Source organism: Dendrobates tinctorius, unplaced genomic scaffold, assembly GCF_039654945.1.
Source record: "Dendrobates tinctorius isolate UK_male_01 unplaced genomic scaffold, ASM3965494v1 ptg000022l, whole genome shotgun sequence".
NCBI lineage: Eukaryota > Metazoa > Chordata > Amphibia > Anura > Dendrobatidae > Dendrobates > Dendrobates tinctorius.
The window spans coordinates 107,502,409-107,523,142 of NW_027361690.1; the positions used below are offsets into that span (position 1 = coordinate 107,502,409).

Here is a 20,734-nt window from a genome sequence, read left to right on the forward strand (position 1 = left end):
TCAGTGCTTTTACTTTTTACAACTGAAGAAGAGGAGGCGATCGAGCTGGAGGCTGAGTCAGCAATGTAAGACAAAACTTTTTCCTGATGCTCTGCCTTTAAAAGCGGTTTGCCAACTCCTAGAAAACTAAGCGTTCGAGTCCTTATGTAGCCAGACGATGACGCAGGGTCAGCACCTCCTGCATTTGGTCCTATTTTGCTCTTGCCACTACCATCAGATCCACCACCAACACCATCATTACCAGATGCCAACCCCCGCCCAATTCCACGGCCTCCTCCACCAGCCTTCCTCATTTTTGGTAGAAATGTAGACAAAATCCAACAAACTATATAGTAATGTAAAACAAGGTACAAGGTGTCTATAGGACAGGGGAGTTTTAGAATTTCTGCACACACTTGTGGACAGTGGACACTTGTGGATTGTGTGCGGCCCACTGATATCTGAGCGCTATGTGACACGCTCGATGGCACAGCTGCCTGTGACCAAAGTGACGAGAGGATAATGGAGATTTTGAATCTCTGCGTACACTTTTGGACAGTGGACACTTGTGGATTGTGTGCGGCCCACTGATATCTGAGCGCTATGTGACACGCTCGATGGCACAGCTGCCTGTGACCAAAGTGACGAGAGGATAATGGAGATTTTGAATCTCTGCGTACACTTGTGGACAGTGGACACTTGTGGATTGTGTGCGGCCCACTGATATCTGAGCGCTATGTGACACGCTCGATGGCACAGCTGCCTGTGACCAAAGTGACGAGAGGATAATGGAGATTTTGAATCTCTGCATACACTTGTGGACAGTGGACACTTGTGGATTGTGTGCGGCCCACTGATATCTGAGCGCTATGTGACACGCTCGATGGCACAGCTGCCTGTGACCAAAGTGACGAGAGGATAATGGAGATTTTGAATCTCTGCGTACACTTGTGGACAGTGGACACTTGTGGATTGTGTGCGGCCCACTGATATCTGAGCGCTATGTGACACGCTCAATGGCACAGCTGCCTGTGACCAAAGTGACGAGAGGATAATGGAGATTTTGAATCTCTGCGTACACTTGTGGACAGTGGACACTTGTGGATTGTGTGCGGCCCACTGATATCTGAGCGCTATGTGACACGCTCGATGGCACAGCTGCCTGTGACCAAAGTGACGAGAGGATAATGGAGATTTTGAATCTCTGCGTACACTTTTGGACAGTGGACACTTGTGGATTGTGTGCGGCCCACTGATATCTGAGCGCTATGTGACATGCTCGATGGCACAGCTGCCTGTGACCAAAGTGACGAGAGGATAATGGAGATTTTGAATCTCTGCGTACACTTGTGGACAGTGGACACTTGTGGATTGTGTGCGGCCCACTGATATCTGAGCGCTATGTGACACGCTCGATGGCACAGCTGCCTGTGACCAAAGTGACGAGAGGATAATGGAGATTTTGAATCTCTGCGTACACTTGTGGACAGTGGACACTTGTGGATTGTGTGCGGCCCACTGATATCTGAGCGCTATGTGACACGCTCGATGGCACAGCTGCCTGTGACCAAAGTGACGAGAGGATAATGGAGATTTTGAATCTCTGCGTACACTTGTGGACAGTGGACACTTGTGGATTGTGTGCGGCCCACTGATATCTGAGCGCTATGTGACACGCTCGATGGCACAGCTGCCTGTGACCAAAGTGACGAGAGGATAATGGAGATTTTGAATCTCTGCGTACACTTGTGGACAGTGGACACTTGTGGATTGTGTGCGGCCCACTGATATCTGAGCGCTATGTGACACGCTCGATGGCACAGCTGCCTGTGACCAAAGTGACGAGAGGATAATGGAGATTTTGAATCTCTGCGTACACTTGTGGACAGTGGACACTTGTGGATTGTGTGCGGCCCACTGATATCTGAGCGCTATGTGACACGCTCGATGGCACAGCTGCCTGTGACCAAAGTGACGAGAGGATAATGGAGATTTTGAATCTCTGCGTACACTTGTGGACAGTGGACACTTGTGGATTGTGTGCGGCCCACTGATATCTGAGCGCTATGTGACACGCTCGATGGCACAGCTGCCTGTGACCAAAGTGACGAGAGGATAATGGAGATTTTGAATCTCTGCGTACACTTGTGGACAGTGGACACTTGTGGATTGTGTGCGGCCCACTGATATCTGAGCGCTATGTGACACGCTCGATGGCACAGCTGCCTGTGACCAAAGTGACGAGAGGATAATGGAGATTTTGAATCTCTGCGTACACTTGTGGACAGTGGACACTTGTGGATTGTGTGCAGCCCACTGATATCTGAGCGCTATGTGACACGCTCGATGGCACAGCTGCCTGTGACCAAAGTGACGAGAGGATAATGGAGATTTTGAATCTCTGCGTACACTTGTGGACAGTGGACACTTGTGGATTGTGTGCGGCCCACTGATATCTGAGCCATATGTGACACGCTCGATGGCACAGCTGCCTGTGACCAAAGTGACGAGAGGATAATGGAGATTTTGAATCTCTGCGTACACTTTTGGACACTGGACACTTGTGGATTGTGTGCGGCCCACTGATATCTGAGCGCTATGTGACACGCTCGATGGCACAGCTGCCTGTGACCAAAGTGACGAGAGGATAATGGAGATTTTGAATCTCTGCGTACACTTGTGGACAGTGGACACTTGTGGATTGTGTGCGGCCCACTGATATCTGAGCGCTATGTGACACGCTCGATGGCACAGCTGCCTGTGACCAAAGTGACGAGAGGATAATGGAGATTTTGAATCTCTGCGTACACTTTTGGACACTGGACACTTGTGGATTGTGTGTGGCCCACTGATATCTGAGCGCTATGTGACACGCTCGATGGCACAGCTGCCTGTGACCAAAGTGACGAGAGGATAATGGAGATTTTGAATCTCTGCGTACACTTGTGGACAGTGGACACTTGTGGATTGTGTGCGGCCCACTGATATCTGAGCGCTATGTGACACGCTCGATGGCACAGCTGCCTGTGACCAAAGTGACGAGAGGATAATGGAGATTTTGAATCTCTGTGTACACTTGTGGACAGTGGACACTTGTGGATTGTGTGCGGCCCACTGATATCTGAGCGCTATGTGACACGCTCGATGGCACAGCTGCCTGTGACCAAAGTGACGAGAGGATAATGGAGATTTTGAATCTCTGCGTACACTTTTGGACACTGGACACTTGTGGATTGTGTGCGGCCCCCTGATATCTGAGCGCTATGTGACACGCTCGATGGCACAGCTGCCTGTGACCAAAGTGACGAGAGGATAATGGAGATTTTGAATCTCTGCGTACACTTGTGGACAGTGGACACTTGTGGATTGTGTGCGGCCCACTGATATCTGAGCGCTATGTGACACGCTCGATGGCACAGCTGCCTGTGACCAAAGTGACGAGAGGATAATGGAGATTTTGAATCTCTGCGTACACTTTTGGACACTGGACACTTGTGGATTGTGTGCGGCCCCCTGATATCTGAGCGCTATGTGACACGCTCGATGGCACAGCTGCCTGTGACCAAAGTGACGAGAGGATAATGGAGATTTTGAATCTCTGCGTACACTTTTGGACACTGGACACTTGTGGATTGTGTGCGGCCCACTGATATCTGAGCGCTATGTGACACGCTCGATGGCACAGCTGCCTGTGACCAAAGTGACGAGAGGATAAGGGAGATTGGATTGCTTTTAAAAAAGCAGTTTGCGGAGCAGTGGGTAAACAGCAATGCCAGCGTGTCAGGAAGCCTTAAAAGGCAGCCCAACAACCAACACCACTGATACACCACAATATAGCCTCCCCTTGCACTGCACACACAGTGACTTGTGTGTTGTGCAGGCCAAATCGCTAGCAGCAGAAGCAGTTTTTTTGTCTTCTTCCCTGCCTAACGCTCTCCCTACAGAATCAGCAGCAACCTATCCCTATACTAAGATCGGCAGAAGTAAGATGGCGGTCGGCGTGCACGCCCTTTTATACCCCCTGTGACGCCCACCAAAGCAAGCCAATCACTTGCATGCCCTTCTGAAAGATGGTGGTGACCCGTGCCTATGTCATCACGTTGCCCACAGTGTCTGTGGATCCTGATTGGCTGAAAAAGAGCGCAAAACAAACTTTTGAAACGCGACTTTGGCGCGTAAGTCGCCGACCTCGTGGCCGACCTCATCCTAGGGTCGGGTTTCGTTTCATGAAACCCGACTTTGACAAAAGTCGGCGACTTTTGAATTTTTTCGACCCGTTTCGCTCAACTCTAGTTTATATTATTATTATATAATAGTGATATTATATTTTGTAAAGAAATATCTTTTACTTTACATTATTTTTTAGTGGGTTCATTCACCACAAGATGGAGAAGTTGCGAGGACCAGTTCCGCCGGGAGAGGCAGCTGCGGTCCAACAGCGTGGCTATTGCTGTAAAAAAGAGGCCATACCAGTACTATGAACGCCGATTTTTACCCTCAGTCTTACACATGCGCCCATAAATGTCTACCTGATTTATTTTGGCTTCTAATGTTTTTATTATATTGTAGGTTACACAACTGAAATTTTATTTTTTTGATTTAAAAAGGGAAATTTACTGAGTTCGGAGGTGATGGAGGCCGGTGTTCATTCCAAAATGAAGACAGGAGTTTGTGGACATGATGAAGAGGAGACACTCAACACAAAAAGTCCAAGCCACATCATGGACAGCTCCACACAGCTGCCAATCATCCTTCAATGCACCTGGCAAAGGAGGGCCCCCAACAATGACAATGCCAGAAGAGCCAGCGAGGTTGGGAGGTGAGGAGGTATTCTGTTTAAGTCTGGCACAATATTTTCTAAAAGTCCCCTTTGGGTTGTGGCTGCAGATCAGGGCAGCAATATAAATTGTCCTGAGTTCAGCCACACCCCAAACAGTACAATATTGTTTTTTGAGTTCCTTAAAAAGTGCCAGCTTTCTCAGGAAGACAAAAAACAGCCATTGAAGGGCCGTTGCTGAGCAAGTTGGCCGACATCTGCCACCTCCATTGTCAGACTCCCTCCAGCAACTCACTCCTCCTCCTGTGTCCCACAGCCTGCAGCCACATTCTTCTGTGCCCCACAACCTGCAGCCAACTCCACCACCTCCTTCTTTGGCCCACAGCCTGCAGCCACCTCCTTCTATGGCTCACAGCCGACAGACAAAGCCAAAGCATCCTGGCTCACATTGTGGGCAAACCAAAACACCATCCCTACCAGTGAGCCAGCCAATGTTTAATTTCCCAGGCTGGAATATGTACATAAATGAAGAAAACCAACCAGAGACTCCGGACCATGGACTTTTTCCACCCTTTAGTCCCCTACCATCTGTTACACCCTATGTGTCCACTCCAATTTCACCTCCAACACCTTTTTCCACACACTGTACAGACCCTGATGTAAGTTCCCCCCTTAGTGTCATAATTTAAAAATTGTTTATTCATTCTTTTGCTCTTTTTTATTTGCTACTAGGCAGCCTTTTGTTTTGGAATATGATAATAATATGCCTATTTTTTTAATTTAGTATGTGCAAAAAAATGTGCAAAAATTAAAAAAAAATGTTTACAAAGACATTTTTGTCATTTGTTTTGTAAAGTTTATTTTTTTATTTTTGGTTTAAAATAAAAAAATACACAAATACACACATCAGCATGAAAGTGGGGGCCAACTATCATAGTCTGTGATTATGTGATAAAAACAATTAATTTTCCAGACTATTATTATCATCAACAAGTTTTATGTTTTCACTTGACTGGGTCTTAAAATGGGGGATCATGAAAAATAAATGATGTTGGATCCGCCTAAGTTTTAATAATCAGCAGAGGGAAAGCTGACAGTTGGGGGGGGCAGATGTTTATAGACTGGGAAGGGGGTACTACCCATAGAGCTTCCCAGGCTATTAATATCAGCTCAAAGTGTATCCCTAGCCTAACTGATTATTAAAATGAGGACCCCTTAACAAAAATGACTTGGGGACCCACTATAATTAATAACCAACAAAGGTTAGGCAGACAGCTGCATGCTGACATTAATAGCCTAGAAAGGGGCCATCGATATTGGCCCTGTGCAAGACTAAGACCATCAGCTCTCAGCCACCCCAGAAATGGCACATCCATAAGATGCGTCAAATCTGAAACAAAGCTTACATGCTGCACACTTTTCTCCTGCCAGTAGTTTCTCTCAGCTAAAAAGCAGAAATTCTCACAGAGTAGCCAAAAACTTACTTTTCTTTCCATTTCTCCATTTTTTTTAATGATTCTAAGCATTTACTAAAAAAAACAAGGTTTGTTTTTTTTACCTTTTTTAATTATAAATATTTGAGAACAATGTATATTCTAGTTACATTATGTTTTTTTCAGGAAGTGATAGGTTCTGTTTAATATGGCATGTTTACAGTATTAGAATGTACACTCACTGGCCACTTTATTAGGTACACCTGTCCAACTGTGTGTTAAGACTTAATTTCTAATCTGCCAATCACATGGCGGCAACTCAGTGCATTTAGGCATGTAGACATGGTCAAGACAATCTCCTGCAGTTCAAACCGAGCATCAGTATGGGGAAGAAAGGTGATTTGAGTGCCTTTGAACGTGGCATGATTGTTGGTGCCAGAAGGGCTGGTCTGAGTATTTCAGAAACTGCTGATCTACTGGGATTTTCACGCACAACCATCTCTAGGGTTTACAGAGAATGGTCCGAAAAAGAAAAAAAATCCAGTGAGCGGCAGTTCTGTGGCCGGAAATGCCTTGTTGATGCCAGAGGTCAGAGGAGAATGGGCAGACTGGTTCGAGCTGATAGAAAGGCAACAGTGACTCAAATTGCCACCCGTTACAACCAAGGTAGGCAGAAGAGCATCTCTGAACGCACAGTGCGTCGAACTTTGAGGCAGATGGGCTACAGCAGCAGAAGACCACACCGGGTACCACTCCTCTCAGCTAAGAACAGGAAACTGAGGCTACAATTTGCACAAGCTCATCGAAATTGGACAGTAGAAGATTGGAAAAACGTTGCCTGGTCTGATGAGTCTCGATTTCTGCTGCGACATTCGGATGGTAGGGTCAGAATTTGGCGTAAACAACATGAAAGCATGGATCCATCCTGCCTTGTATCAACGGTTCAGGCTGGTGGTGGTGGTGTCATGGTGTGGGGAATTTTTTCTTGGCACTCTTTGGGCCCCTTGGTACCAATTGAGCATCGTTGCAACGCCACAGCCTACCTGAGTATTGTTGCTGACCATGTCCATCCCTTTATGACCACAATGTACCCAACATCTGATGGCTACTTTCAGCAGGATAATGCGCCATGTCATAAAGCTCGAATCATCTCAGATTGGTTTCTTGAACATGACAATGAGTTCACTGTACTCAAATGGCCTCCTCAGTCACCAGATCTCAATCCAATAGAGCATCTTTGGGATGTGGTGGAACGGGAGATTCGCATCAGGGATGTGCAGCCGACAAATCTGCGCCAACTGTGTGATGCCATCATGTCAATATGGTCCAAAATCTCTGAGGAATGCTTCCAGCACCTTGTTGAATCTCTGCCACGAAGAATTGAGGCAGTTCTGAAGGCAAAAGGGGGTCCAACCCGTTACTAGCATGGTGTACCTAATAAAGTGGCCAGTGAGTGTATAGTAAATTTAATTTGGACTTCATACAGTACGTTACATGATGACATGATGTCATAATGTGGAATAAGCTTTGAAAGCCAAAAGACTTTAAAGTCCACCATGTCCGCTTACTGGTAGATGGGTTCATTAGGTGAGAAAAAAAGAGCAAGGTCACAGCAAACCAACCTTGTCGGACAGTTTTGAAATTGAAAGTCTGAAAGCCTCCTGTCAGGGCAGACGAATCAATAACATCCACGCCATACTCGCTCTGGCTCCTTCGATACAATGTAATTCCCACCACTAGCACGGCAACAGCAATGATGGCAGCTCCTAGACCAGAGTACAGAGCAATGTCACTAGCATTCTCAGTGCCTGTAAAGAAAATAAAAAGACAGGGAAAAAAACAAGACACATTACTTCAAGTTGTTCAGTGCTATCAACACTGCTGAGGGACTATGTGGTCAAATGGCAGAGAGAGAGATCAGTGCCTTATATTGTACAACTCTGTACAAAAACGTGACTTTATTGGAAACATCTATTGATAAGTGTTAGAAAGAAGTGAACTTCACAGAGTCTATGCAAATACAAGATTTATACTGATAGTTGTATTGGAAATATTTATTTAATGCAATTTTTGCAGTGAAATGAAAGGCACCAAAGATGAATTCCATATTTATTAAAGAAGCAGTCCCATCAAAGTCTGCATCATCTTAATATACTGCAATCATCACTGTGCACTTACAATTGCTCATTTTGACTTTCTACGCAGCTAATTCTTCTCTTTTCTGTAGAAATAGGAAGTCTCATTTCCCTGCATGAGTCATCCCTGTCTTCAACTCTTGACTCAGCTGCTCAACTCCTCCCCCTGCCAGGGACTTTTATAGTGATGACCCATGCAGGGAAAATAGTTCTCCTGTTTCTACACAGAGCTTAGTATAATTCAATTAGCCTGCTTTTAATCACATGGTGTCATAGATCTAATGGAAAAGAGAAGTAATATCTGGGTAGAAAGGCAAAATGAGCAATTGTAAGTACAGAGTGCTTTATGATAACATAAGTAAAATAGAATAAGAAAATAAAAATGTTGATGGGAGCGCTGCTTTGAGTCTATCACATCTACTTTTTGTAACATACACATCTGTTCTTTATGCATAGGAGAAAACAGGACATGAATGGCAAATCTTACACTTTACTAAAGATTTCCATCACTATTCTGAACGAAACAGTGATGGTCAGCTAAATCAGGTGTAAGCAGGCAGACCTGTGTGGCTCATTCAGTTATATACACATGAGTTTTCAAGATATAAAAGACAAACGACCTCATTTATATATGTATTTGCATAGAGTTGAGCGACTTTAGTCGGATCGGGTTTCTTGAAACAAAATTTGTTTGAGATGAAACTGGTCCGACTAGGGCAAAAAAAGACGGAGTTTCGTCCGAAACCCGACACCAATGCAAGTCAATGGGGAATAAAAGTCGGCATTGAGCGGATGACATTCATTCACTCAATGTCGACTTTTATTCCCCATTGACTTGCATTGGGGTCGGGTTTCGGACGAAACGCCGACTTTTTTTGCCCTAGTCGGACCAGTTTCATCTGAAACAAATTTTGTTTCATGAAACCCGATCCGACTAAAGTCGCTCAACTCTATATTTGCACAATTTTTTGGACATTGACCATTTTTGATACAGTTAAAGATCTTCAAAGCATTAAGATTGTGCAAAAATTTCACTTTTTATGCCACAGTTGCAAAAAGGTGGTCTAGGTGTCCCTTTTTAAAGAGGCTGTCCAGTGAAAACATAGGATAGGTTTTAACTTGATGATTGGTGAGCATCTCATAACCAGGACTGACATCGTTAGTAGATTGGAGATCTTTTATCACCGTTATAAAATGGCTCAATAGGTTGAACAGCCACCTCCACTCTCTTCATTTTCTATGTGGCTACTGGAAAAAGATGTGGACAGTGCACAGCAGCCCCTTAGGGAATGAATGAACCTCAGGTCCACATGAGCACTGCCGCTCCAGTCTAATGGGGATAAAAGTCCTTCATTCTGGCGATCGGTACGGGTTCCAATTGTCGAATCCCAACCGATCATCTTATCCTGTAGATAGGTCATAACTTATTTTTACCTGGCAATGACATTTATTAAATTGAAATCTAGAAATGTTGTTTATATTGGTTCAAATTCATTTATGCTTAAGTAAGCACACATTTAATTTTTAGATTTTTAAGCAGTTCCAAATATAACAAATCTTTTAACAAATTTGTCACAAATCACTCCATTTTCTTGTATTTTTTTGCAAATCAGAGAATCATACTTCAGTCTGTCCAAATTTTTCTACAAGTAAAAAATAATCAATATCATAATCCAATATACAGTGTATTTCAAGAAAAATGGGTGACAACAAACTAAGCAGACACTAAAACTACAATATTGGATATGAGGACTGTGTGTATAAAGATTGTGGATGTTTCTACAGACCCCTGAATGGAAATTCTGCCTATTTAGGTTGTAAGGATCAATGGTGGAGAGCAGATAGATCTTTAGATCACTGAAGGTTTGCAAATCCAGATGCAGGGTAACTTAAACATTATGGACACCACAGACATAGAAAAATGTATTAATAGTTAGTGCAATTTGCTAAGTTTCAGTATGCAATCTCAGTAAGGATAAAAATGTTGATGGGAGTTCTCCTTTAATAAACACCATCCATCCAGACGTCTTCAGACACTTGAGTTTAGACCTACTTTTGACCTACCTACTTGTTAGAAGACTATTTTCAGTAGCTCATGAAATTCCTTCCCATTATTGGTATTCCCAATGATCACCTGTAAACTACAGTGAAATTGTGCAATACATGATTTTTTTGTAGCACCAGCACAGGAAAAGTGAAGTAGTTTTATGTAAAATTATGGGCAGTCCTCCTAGTCCAAAGAAATCGGATGACTGCATGATCTTTGTGGCCACTTTCCTTCCAGGCCAGTGGATGAGAGCACTTGAAAACAGGCTTTTTAAAACAATCAACCCCTTTAACAATAGTGTAGCTTAGACGAGACCAACGTGACTTCAATGGAAAAAAGTCAAGGAACTTGAGTCAGTTGCTATTGCTCCTGGCGCAGCATTGAGTAAACATGTTCTCCGTCACAACTGAATGTTGAGAAAAGGATTAATTATTTGAAGTTTGCTTAAAAAGTTACCTTGATGAATCCACACTGTGTCTTATAATACAAACCTCTTATAAGACACAGTAGGAAGCGTCATCTAAACTGCCTTAACTTAACATATTCTAAATTACGTTAGCTACAACAATAGGAATACGGTTACAGCTCAGAATGCAAAATAACACTAGTACTCCGGTAATATTAATACATGCATTATTAATTCATTTATAACTATAGCTAACTGTATATAACCTTACATCAATTTGCATCTTTTATGAATCCATAATGGCTAACTGTACTACTGTTTTCTGTTTAATTTGTTATTGTAGTAGATCTGTTAGCTGATTACTTTGCGGCTGCTCATCCATTTAATAATAGATACAAATGAGCATTTTGTTTGAAATTTGAATTCGCCGGGTTCTCCGAATTTTCCAATAAATTTGATTTGCATCAAATAAATTGTCTGCAAATCACAATACTGGCAATACTGGAAATCTTATTGCTCGGAACATAGGAGTATAACACTCAGAGAGGTTTAGCAAAAATCAGTAGACCAGGCAAATATTAAGAAATGTTTGTAATATGTCTGATTAGTTAAATATACTTCTCCACTTATGAGTCTTTTTCTGTCTTTTTCCTGACGCCTGAACATGTCATTCACTCTGAAAAGCAGCTAAAATCTGTCTTGCTGAAGGCAAGAGGGGCTGTCGGCTCACTGAGGTTGCAGATTACAGCACCCCATATATGAAGGGGGAAAAAGAAGAGCAGAATTACCAATAAACGCAGAGAAAGGGTGCTGCTGCTGCTTTCTAGTAAGTGTTTTAAGAGGTTGTGCACTACTTGGACAACCCCTTCTGAATCAGCATGTTTCCCCCAAATAAAAAAAAGATAATTAATATTCATTTCCAGTGCCAGGCCGTTCCAGCAGTTTTGGAACTGACTCTCCCAGGTACTGGATGACATCTCCACTCCTACGGACGAAACAGACGTGTCGGCGCCATTCTAGCAGTGTTGGAACTGGCTTTCTTAGGGATCAGATGACCTATCCACTCCTACGGACGAATCAATTGTCAAGAGGAAGTGAGTTCTGCAGGTCCCTGCTCACTTTCACTTGATCTCTGATTCATCTGAAGGTGGGGAACGTGAAGCCACCACTTATTAGCCATATGGATCGTGTGACATAACAATGTCATGCAAGCCTCAGAAGAGCCAGTTCTGACACCACTGGATCAGCAAAAGCACCGTAGATGAATATAAACTTAACTTTTTTACTAGGGGAACATTCTGACTGAGAAAGAGGTTGTCTGAGTAGTGGAGAACCCATTTAGTCTCACAGTGCTTGATTCACAGCTACATAGTGCTACATAGAGACAGAGTAGCAGGGAACCCTCATAATTCTTTGTATTTTATACACCAGACATCATAGTTGCTAGTTTCCACCCACAGACTCAGAGACAACTGACATTCACAGTGAAGCCAGCAGAAGAGAAAACTGGTCAAAACTTCATGATACAAGTCATTTAATGGCCATAAAATGTGTTATTCCTCCTAAACACGCATGTCAAGTTGTATAAAGGAAGAAAATCACATGTTTTACAATGGTCCACGTGAAAACTTGTTACAGATGACCTTTATGATTTCACTACTACTACTTAATGGATTGCAAGTTTTGGTAATCTCTGCAGCCAATTACTGGCCTAAGCAATGATGATGTATGAATCGGGATTTTTTTAAGCTATTCATTGGGAACCATCAGAGCAGCAGTGCTGGAAAGGGTGTTAATGGCTAATTTATTCTGTTACCACATTGCCTGCTTTTAGGGATAAATGAAGTGGCTAAGGAACTGAGCAAGCACCAAATCAGGTAAGTCATGGCTGTGTTTTTCTTCCATCATCATTATCTAACACCTCAGAAGAAGCTAAGTGTCACATGTTTTTGTTAACCTGTAAAAAAAGGGTTTCACAGATTTCACAGCCCACGGCTTAGGGGCATGCCATTGCACACTTTAATTGGTCTCCACACGATGTGATTGTGGGGTACCAGGTACAGACTGGGGCTGAAATTCAGCCCTGACTTTTAAAATTACACAGGCCCATGCTATCCCCATCCCCAAGCACCAGATGGGATATATTACTAATATTACCCTGGATGGAGGAAGGAAGTTTTATTACCAGATCAATATATCTAATGTTACTCGTGGCCTGCTGGGGTAAGTGACGGAGTCAGCGACTTTGTGCTCCATCACAACTCTTAACAGAACACAGATTCTGCTAACAACGTAGCAGGCAAGGCAGCTCACGACTAGACAGGCCCTTAAGGCATTTGCCAAAATTGCCAGATGGCCAGTCCGGCCCTGTGGGGTACTGATGAGCAGCCATGACACCTTGGGCTCTGCTGAAGACACCCTTGCTTGTCATAATGGAACTACTAAAAAAATGGGCAGGCATAGGATACTGTGAATTGTACTGTATACTGCAGTACAATTGCATTTCAGTACATAGTATATGCGATAAGAGAATCTCAGGTTAATGACCCTTAAGGGGATTAAAAAGCAGAAAGAAAAAATAATGTTAAAAAATAAATAAATATATACTTAACCTCTATATTTTCTTTTCAGATTCTTAACATTTTGAAGTGAACTTCATATTAACAAAATTGCCCAGGATTTAAGAAGCTGATCTAGTTTCCTTGTATTTCGAAGCTCATGTGATTATAGGGTTAACTAAGAGTAAAAGAGACAGCTTACATGTGTGCATTAAAGTATGCAGGGAACCATCAGTTCATCTTGAATGGGGTGCATGTTGTGTAGACAACAAGTGCGAATTCTAAAGAGAACCTTTCACTAATCCTGACATGCTTCTATAGTAAATGCTTGTATTCTGCATGAGATAACTATTCTGTAACATTGTTTTTATGACTGTGATGTGCAGTAATAATTATTATTCCTACTAGAAATTTGTGAATAAATTGACAAGTGGGTGTTGGGGGCGTGTCCCTCTACACTCTCGTTATCCAATCAATGGTCACAGAAGCAGACAATAGAGGTACACACCCCTATAATTAGAAGGGTAACGCCCAACTGTCAGTCTATTCATACTGTGGTGTAGTGACCACTATGTCAGCTAGGGGGCGCTGTGTGGGTGTCCCAGGACGGGTGTACAGGCACATTCAGTGTGGTAACAGGAGCAGGGTCCTAAATGACCATTATGGGTCTCAAGGTGGGTGGCCTTGGGATGCAGGATCCAGGGTGTATTGATCTTTCTGTTACACTGTGTCAGGGAAGCCTGTATGTGCAATACAACCTTTAGTGATGTCATAGCCATGTGATCACCTGTGGGTGTGGTTACAGGGCTATGTAATTGAGGTGTTTGGCACATGTGAGAGAGTGTGAGAGTGAGTCTGTCAGAGTGTGGACAGACTTCCATGTGTCCAGGTGGGACACTACAGAGAGTGTATATGGGGAGGACTACAGCTCCCAGCATGTGCTAAGACTCTCAGTCCGAGTCTGAAGCCACGGACATTTCTGTTCCTTTGCCTGAAGTGAAGGTTACATTTCAGTGTTATGCTGTCTATGGTTTATGGAGTAATAAACCTGGTGAAATTTTAAAGGAACGTGCCTCATGTTTGTCTCCCGCTGCACCTAAGCGAGTCGAATCCTTACAATTGGTGACAGACTGCGGGCAGCGATTCCCAGAAGCATGTGTGGCAGTGCTGGCGATTCTGAGCCAGGAGAGCAGACGGTCTGACAACCGTGAGTAATACTGACTGAGGTCAGAGAAAGTGACTGTGTTAATATTTGTGGGATACCTCTGAGGAGAAGAGGCGTCCAGGAACCTGTGTGGCCGACACAGGTAACAGACAGGAGTCTGTGTTGCACTGACCAGGGTCAGTGAGAGACTGTGTTCCTGGAGGGTTCAGTGAGCAAGGTCCTGGAGGGTCAGTGTTGGGAAGAGCCCTGAAGCACGTGCTATGACCTTGGACCTGGTGAGGCGTGTGTTGGGCAGTCTCAGGTGGAGACGGATGTCCTGAAGAGCACCCGCTGAGCCCCTGGACCTGGTGAGGCCGGTGTGTTGGGAGACCCTGGGAGGAGGGTCGGCTCCCTGAATAGCACCCGGTGTGCCCTGTGTGGTGGACGGTCTCAGGCGGAGACGGTACGTCCTGAGTGGCACACGAACAGGACACGTGAGAGACTGTGCATGTGTTTTTTTTTTCCTTTTCCTCGTTTTCTCTGCAAAAACCTGAAAGTGCTTGCTGTGGCTCAGTGGGGTCACGAAGGTCTCGCAGCACAGGGTCCTGGTGTTTTTCCTTTTTTGGGATCTGCCCTGGGAGCATTGGTAGCAGACGCTGTCTGTCTACACCATCCTGCTGCAGCTTTATTGCATGTGACTAAGCGGATACAGTAGTTGTGGCTTTACACAACTATTGAGGGTGAGTACCCTGTATCATTGCTTTATAACCCATTATACCGGCACTGGTAAGGCCCTATGGGCGCACTTTTGTGGCTTTTTTATCTTTGAGGGTGACAAGCGGCTTCCAGTAACCCGGCGGGGTTACGAAGGTGACAAGCGTCTTCCGGTGGATCAGCGGGTCCACGAAGATGGCGCAGCAGGAGCTGCAGTGACACCAGCCGCTGTGTATGTGTGTGAACAGCAGCCGGAGGTGCCGGTGATCAGTGACAGCAGGAGCTGTGGTGGTGCCAGCATAGACTTGTGTGGTATCGTTAAAAGACAAACTGTACTGTGTGAACTGTGGCCTAAGAGGTTCTGCAGGATGGACATGGGGAAATCCCAAAAGAGGGCGGTGACCCAAAAGGGGGCGGTGACCCAAAAGGGGGCGGTGACCCAAATTGGAGTGGTAACCCAAAAAGGGGTGGAAACCCAAAATGGGCGGTGACCCAAATTGGAGTGGTAACCCAAAAAGGGGTGGAGTCCCAAAAGGGGGCGGTGACCCAAATTGGAGTGGTAACCCAAAAAGGGGTGGAGTTCCAAAAGGGGGGGGTGACCCAAATTGGAGTGGCAACCCAAAGTGGGGTGGTGGTCCAGAAAGTGGCCAAGTGTGAAGAAGTGACAGCACTGGGTGACTCAGTAGGTATGTCTGGAGTACCGCAGTGTATGTGCAGGTCTTTTTCAGAATGTGGAATATCCTTTCCAGGTAGTAATGATGGGCCACAGATGTGTACAGTGATGCTGCACCGGGAAGGAGCCTTTGGTCGGCTGGACTCAGAGAGTCAGGTGACTCTGACAGGAACGCCTCTCGTTTTCTCTCTGACCGAGAAAAACGTCAGGGTTCGCTGTAAACACGGGGTCACGGTGAACTACGCAGTAGACACAGTAATGTTTGAGGGGACCAAAGGTGGTGAGTGCCAAGGTAGAGGGATACCACGGGACTTAGTCTATGCCTGGGAGAGGGGCCGGGACTTTCTTTTGTTTGATGACGTTTGGTCGGACGGTGGAGATGCTTCGACTGTGGGGCAAGCAGACACTGAAACAGTGACGGCTCCTGACATGGACAGGTCAGAGGTAGAACTGACCAGAGGAAGAAGTACATCTGCCCAACTGACGGACCTGACGTCTCGTGATAAGACAGATGGTGGGCTGGGAGATGAGACTACTGGACTAGACACATTGGTGCTGGACGGTAACTGGAGGGTTCACTCGACTGGGGTGACTTACCCAGTGGTACCCTTTAACGATATAATTAAAGAGGTAGTGGTGCGACACGTGATGGACAAAAGAGAACAAGATCATGAGATACAGCTGATAAAGGAGACTGTAACAGAACATGTCGAACGGGAAAGAGTCCTAAGGCAAGCAGCTGAGCACAGAGTGGATGAGCTGGAGAAGGAAGTCTCTGAGCTCAGAGGTCACCTGTCAGCGTGTAAAACCATGAACAAGACCCTGTTGGAAGATATGGAGGTGCTCAGAGAGGCCCAAGAGAAGCATCAACAGGAGATTCTCAGGAGAGAGGATGAGCGTCGCTACCTGGCAGAGGAGAAAGATAAAGTTCTGCAAGAACTCAGTGGAGTAGTAAAAGGTCTTCTGCAGGAGAAGTGGAGGGGCGAAGACGTACAGCGGCTTTGCCCGACTGATAGCAAGGCAGAACTGCCAAAGCCCATCTTGGAAAAGGGTCCTGAAGACTGTAAATCTCAGGAAGATGGTGAGCCAAGAGCTGCACAAGACAGTCACCTGGTCTTGGCAGATACCTTGAGGGAAGTGTCCGTGGGGAACCCAGAGCCATCTGTCCAGGATGAGAGCAAGTCCATGACCTTCAAGTGTGTGATGGAGGTACCCGAAGACGTGCGAGAAGCGTGTGCCAGCGAAGGTGTGCATGAGACCTTTAAAAAGGCAGTAAAGGCCTATAGTGTGAGCTGGGCACCAGAAACAAACCAGTTGGTGATACTGGCAGAAACGGAAGACACAGAGAGAAGGGTGGCTGTCCTGAAGGAGATGCACCTACAATGTCTCCGCACGAAACAGATGCTCGTGGAGCATAATAGGAAAGCCGCTCGACGTCTGGAGCTTGCAAGGGAAGCTCAAAGTCGGCTGGGCTTTGTGGAAGACATAATTCCGGTACCCAGAAATCTGGTAGGGAAAGTCGTTGGCAGACTTGGAAAGGTGATGCAGGAGATGGTGAATCGATCCAGTGTGAAGAGAGTGAGGATCCCACCTGCTGGTGAAATCCAAGTCGCTGTTGAAGATGACATGGTTCCTGTCATTGTGGTTGGTTCGGTGGAAAGCATTGAGACGCTTCGCATGCTCCTGGAATATCGGGTAGCGTACCTGAAGGAGATTGAGCAGCTAAGACAGGATCGGCTGCAGATGAATGAGCAGATAGAGAATGTCAGGTGGCATCCACCTCCAACCCAAGGTGTAAGGACCCGAAGGGATCCTCCAAGGAATGAAAGGACAGGTAGTCGAAGGCAAGAACGTCGAGAGTCCGCAAGTGGCCGTTCTAATCATAGTAACATAGGCACGAGACCCGGTGGTGGACATAGTGACAGAGGGTCAGACTCAGACCAGCCAGTTGGCCCAGCTGGACATGGGACTCATGACCGTGTGAACTGGGAGAGCCGGCCAGTGAGAGAAAGCTCGGGTGACGGAGCGCAATGCAAACAGGTGGAGACTAAAGAGTGTCTGATCACACTGACGGACGTTGACGGGAAGGCCAAAGCCCAAGGCCGAGATACTGACCGCTGGGGCGGGGGAGGCCTAACGTGAATATGAGGCAGTTTGACTACAGAAACAGATGGAGATGGTCCTCTCGACTTGTAGGGCAAGGTGACATGGGTGCCAGGTCTCAAGATACCTGGGTGATGTCATGTGTTCAACCCCACAAGTTTGAACAGAGGGGGGAGGTATGTGGTGTAGTGACCACTATGTCAGCTAGGGGGCGCTGTGTGGGTGTCCCAGGACGGGTGTACAGGCACATTCAGTGTGGTAACAGGAGCAGGGTCCTAAATGACCATTATGGGTCTCAAGGTGGGTGGCCTTGGGATGCAGGATCCAGGGTGTATTGATCAGCAGAGGTACTGCTGATCTTTCTGTTACACTGTGTCAGGGAAGCCTGTATGTGCAATACAACCTTTAGTGATGTCATAGCCATGTGATCACCTGTGGGTGTGGTTACAGGGCTATGTAATTGAGGTGTTTGGCACATGTGAGAGAGTGTGAGAGTGAGTCTGTCTGAGTGTGGACAGACTTCCATGTGTCCAGGTGGGACACTACAGAGAGTGTATATGGGGAGGACTACAGCTCCCAGCATGTGCTAAGACTCTCAGTCCGAGTCTGAAGCCACGGACATTTCTGTTCCTTTGCCTGAAGTGAAGGTTACATTTCAGTGTTATGCTGTCTATGGTTTATGGAGTAATAAACCTGGTGAAATTTTAAAGGAACGTGCCTCATGTTTGTCTCCCGCTGCACCTAAGCGAGTCGAATCCCTACAATACATTTCAAGAAGGATTAAAAGAGGAATCTCACAACACAAAGTCATGTGCAAAATTATCCTGAATTGTTATTTTATAGAGAACACTAGTATTCGCTAAAAAAAGGCATGGCAGGAAACAGAAAGATCCTCAACTTACATTCACAGTTAGCTCATATTGCCTCATATTTTTTACAGTATTTTGTTAATGAAATAAAGTAGTTCTTTTGCAGATTAAAAAGCATTAGCATGCGATTAAGAAACATTTCTCTTCATATATGCATGTGGAGTGTGCAAAAAATTAATATCTGCTGCTGATCCGAAGGATCACTGAAAACACCACACCTTTCTTTCCTTCACCGGTATGTACTCAAAGGATAATCTCACCGAATATTATGCTTCAAATCTGCACACTCACCACAGTAAACGGGGAAGCAGTCAAGGATTAAATGTCAATTAAAGAATATATTCACGAATGATAATGCATAATTGGCCAGAAAATGGTTTGGTAGTGACTGAATGATCTTGTGAATCTGCTTTTTATCTAAGTTTTAGAAGCTGATATACAAGATAATGAAAACTCTTGCTGTCATGTTCTACTGCTTTTTATGCTAGCAATGACTTAGAGCTCGATCACTTGTCCGACTTTTTTGTACGAGTGCTATCCGTGGTTTGCACAGATAGCATTCATACTACCCATGATATTCTATGAAGCTGTGCACATGTACAATTTTTTGCCTCGAACCAAGTGGTCCACAGAAAATATCGATGACATGTCCGATTTTGATCCAAGGGTCATATCAAAATCGGCGCGAGTCTATGGGTACTTGAAAAAAAATCGCATTGCACTAGGATGACATCCAAGTGTGGTCTGATTTTCACTGACTATCAGAAAAGAGAAGGTGGAGAAACATTTTTTTTTTTTTTACCATGTAAGATAAAAATGGATGACAATCAGACCACATGCTAATTAAAGTCTGATCAAACTCTGATGAAAGGTAAAAGTAGTAGAGAGTGTCCCAAAGTAAGTGATGGAAAAATCAGAACATATTTACTGTATTCTGCCAAAAAAGAACTTTTTCAAACACCTGAGACTTAAGACAGGAAAAAACATTGCACTTTATTTGGCAGAATAAAGATGTTCTGATTTTTTCATCACCTACTTTTGGACGCTGTCTACCACTTTTACCTATATGCAATTTCCAAGTGGGCTCCTTGGGACTTTGGACTATGTTTTCTTTATGGATAAACATCCAGAGCTGCAAATGTCCATGTAGGATTGCTTTGGGCTACTTTTTCATTCTATATAAGTGAATAAAATAAATATATACCATGATGGGTAACATATATACCAGGATTGTCCTATGAAAAGGGACATAAATACCAGGAAGGGACATATTATATATATATATATATATATATATATATACACATTTACTTCTCACTCCCAATGGGGGCGGTCTTTGTTGTCCTTTCTCATTCTCAGGTCTTCTACCAGAGGCCTGGGAGTTTGTAGGTTCTGTGCAGGATCATAGTTGTTCCGAGCATTGCGCTTTTCTGGACAGAGATTCCAGATGTTGCTCCTGGGATCTGTTGTAGCCATTTTTCCAACTTAGGGGTCATTGCCCCAAGTGCTCCTATCACCACTGGAATCACTGTTGCCTTCATCTTCCACAACTTCTCCAATTCTTCTTTGAGGCACTGGTATTTTTCCAGCTTCTCATATTCCTTCGTTTTGATGTTGCTGTCTCTTAGTACTGCCACATCTATTATCATTGCTGTCCTCTGATCGTTGTCTACTATCACAAGGTCTGGTTAGTTAGCCAACACCTGCTTATCCGTCTGGATCTTGAAGTCCCACAGGATTTTAGCCATTTCATTCTCCACCACTTTCTCTGGAGTCTACCACCTGTACTTAGGGTGACTTAGCCCATATGCTGCGCAGATGTTCCTGTATACAATTCCCGCTACTTGGTTATGGCATTCAGTATACGCTGTTCCTGCTTGCATTTTACAGATTCCT

At 44.8% G+C, this 20,734-nt stretch overlaps 1 protein-coding gene across 3 annotated transcripts in view; it reads right to left on the bottom strand.

Moving 5' to 3' along the window:
* Positions 1-20,734, bottom strand: part of UNC5D (unc-5 netrin receptor D) — a 941,164-nt gene that overhangs the window by 246,840 nt on the left and 673,590 nt on the right. For all 3 annotated transcript variants that reach the window (XM_073569039.1, XM_073569040.1, XM_073569041.1), the window contains one exon: positions 7,812-7,997. In XM_073569039.1, the coding sequence (XP_073425140.1) occupies positions 7,812-7,997 (186 nt within the window). The remainder of the gene's footprint in view (positions 1-7,811; positions 7,998-20,734) is intronic.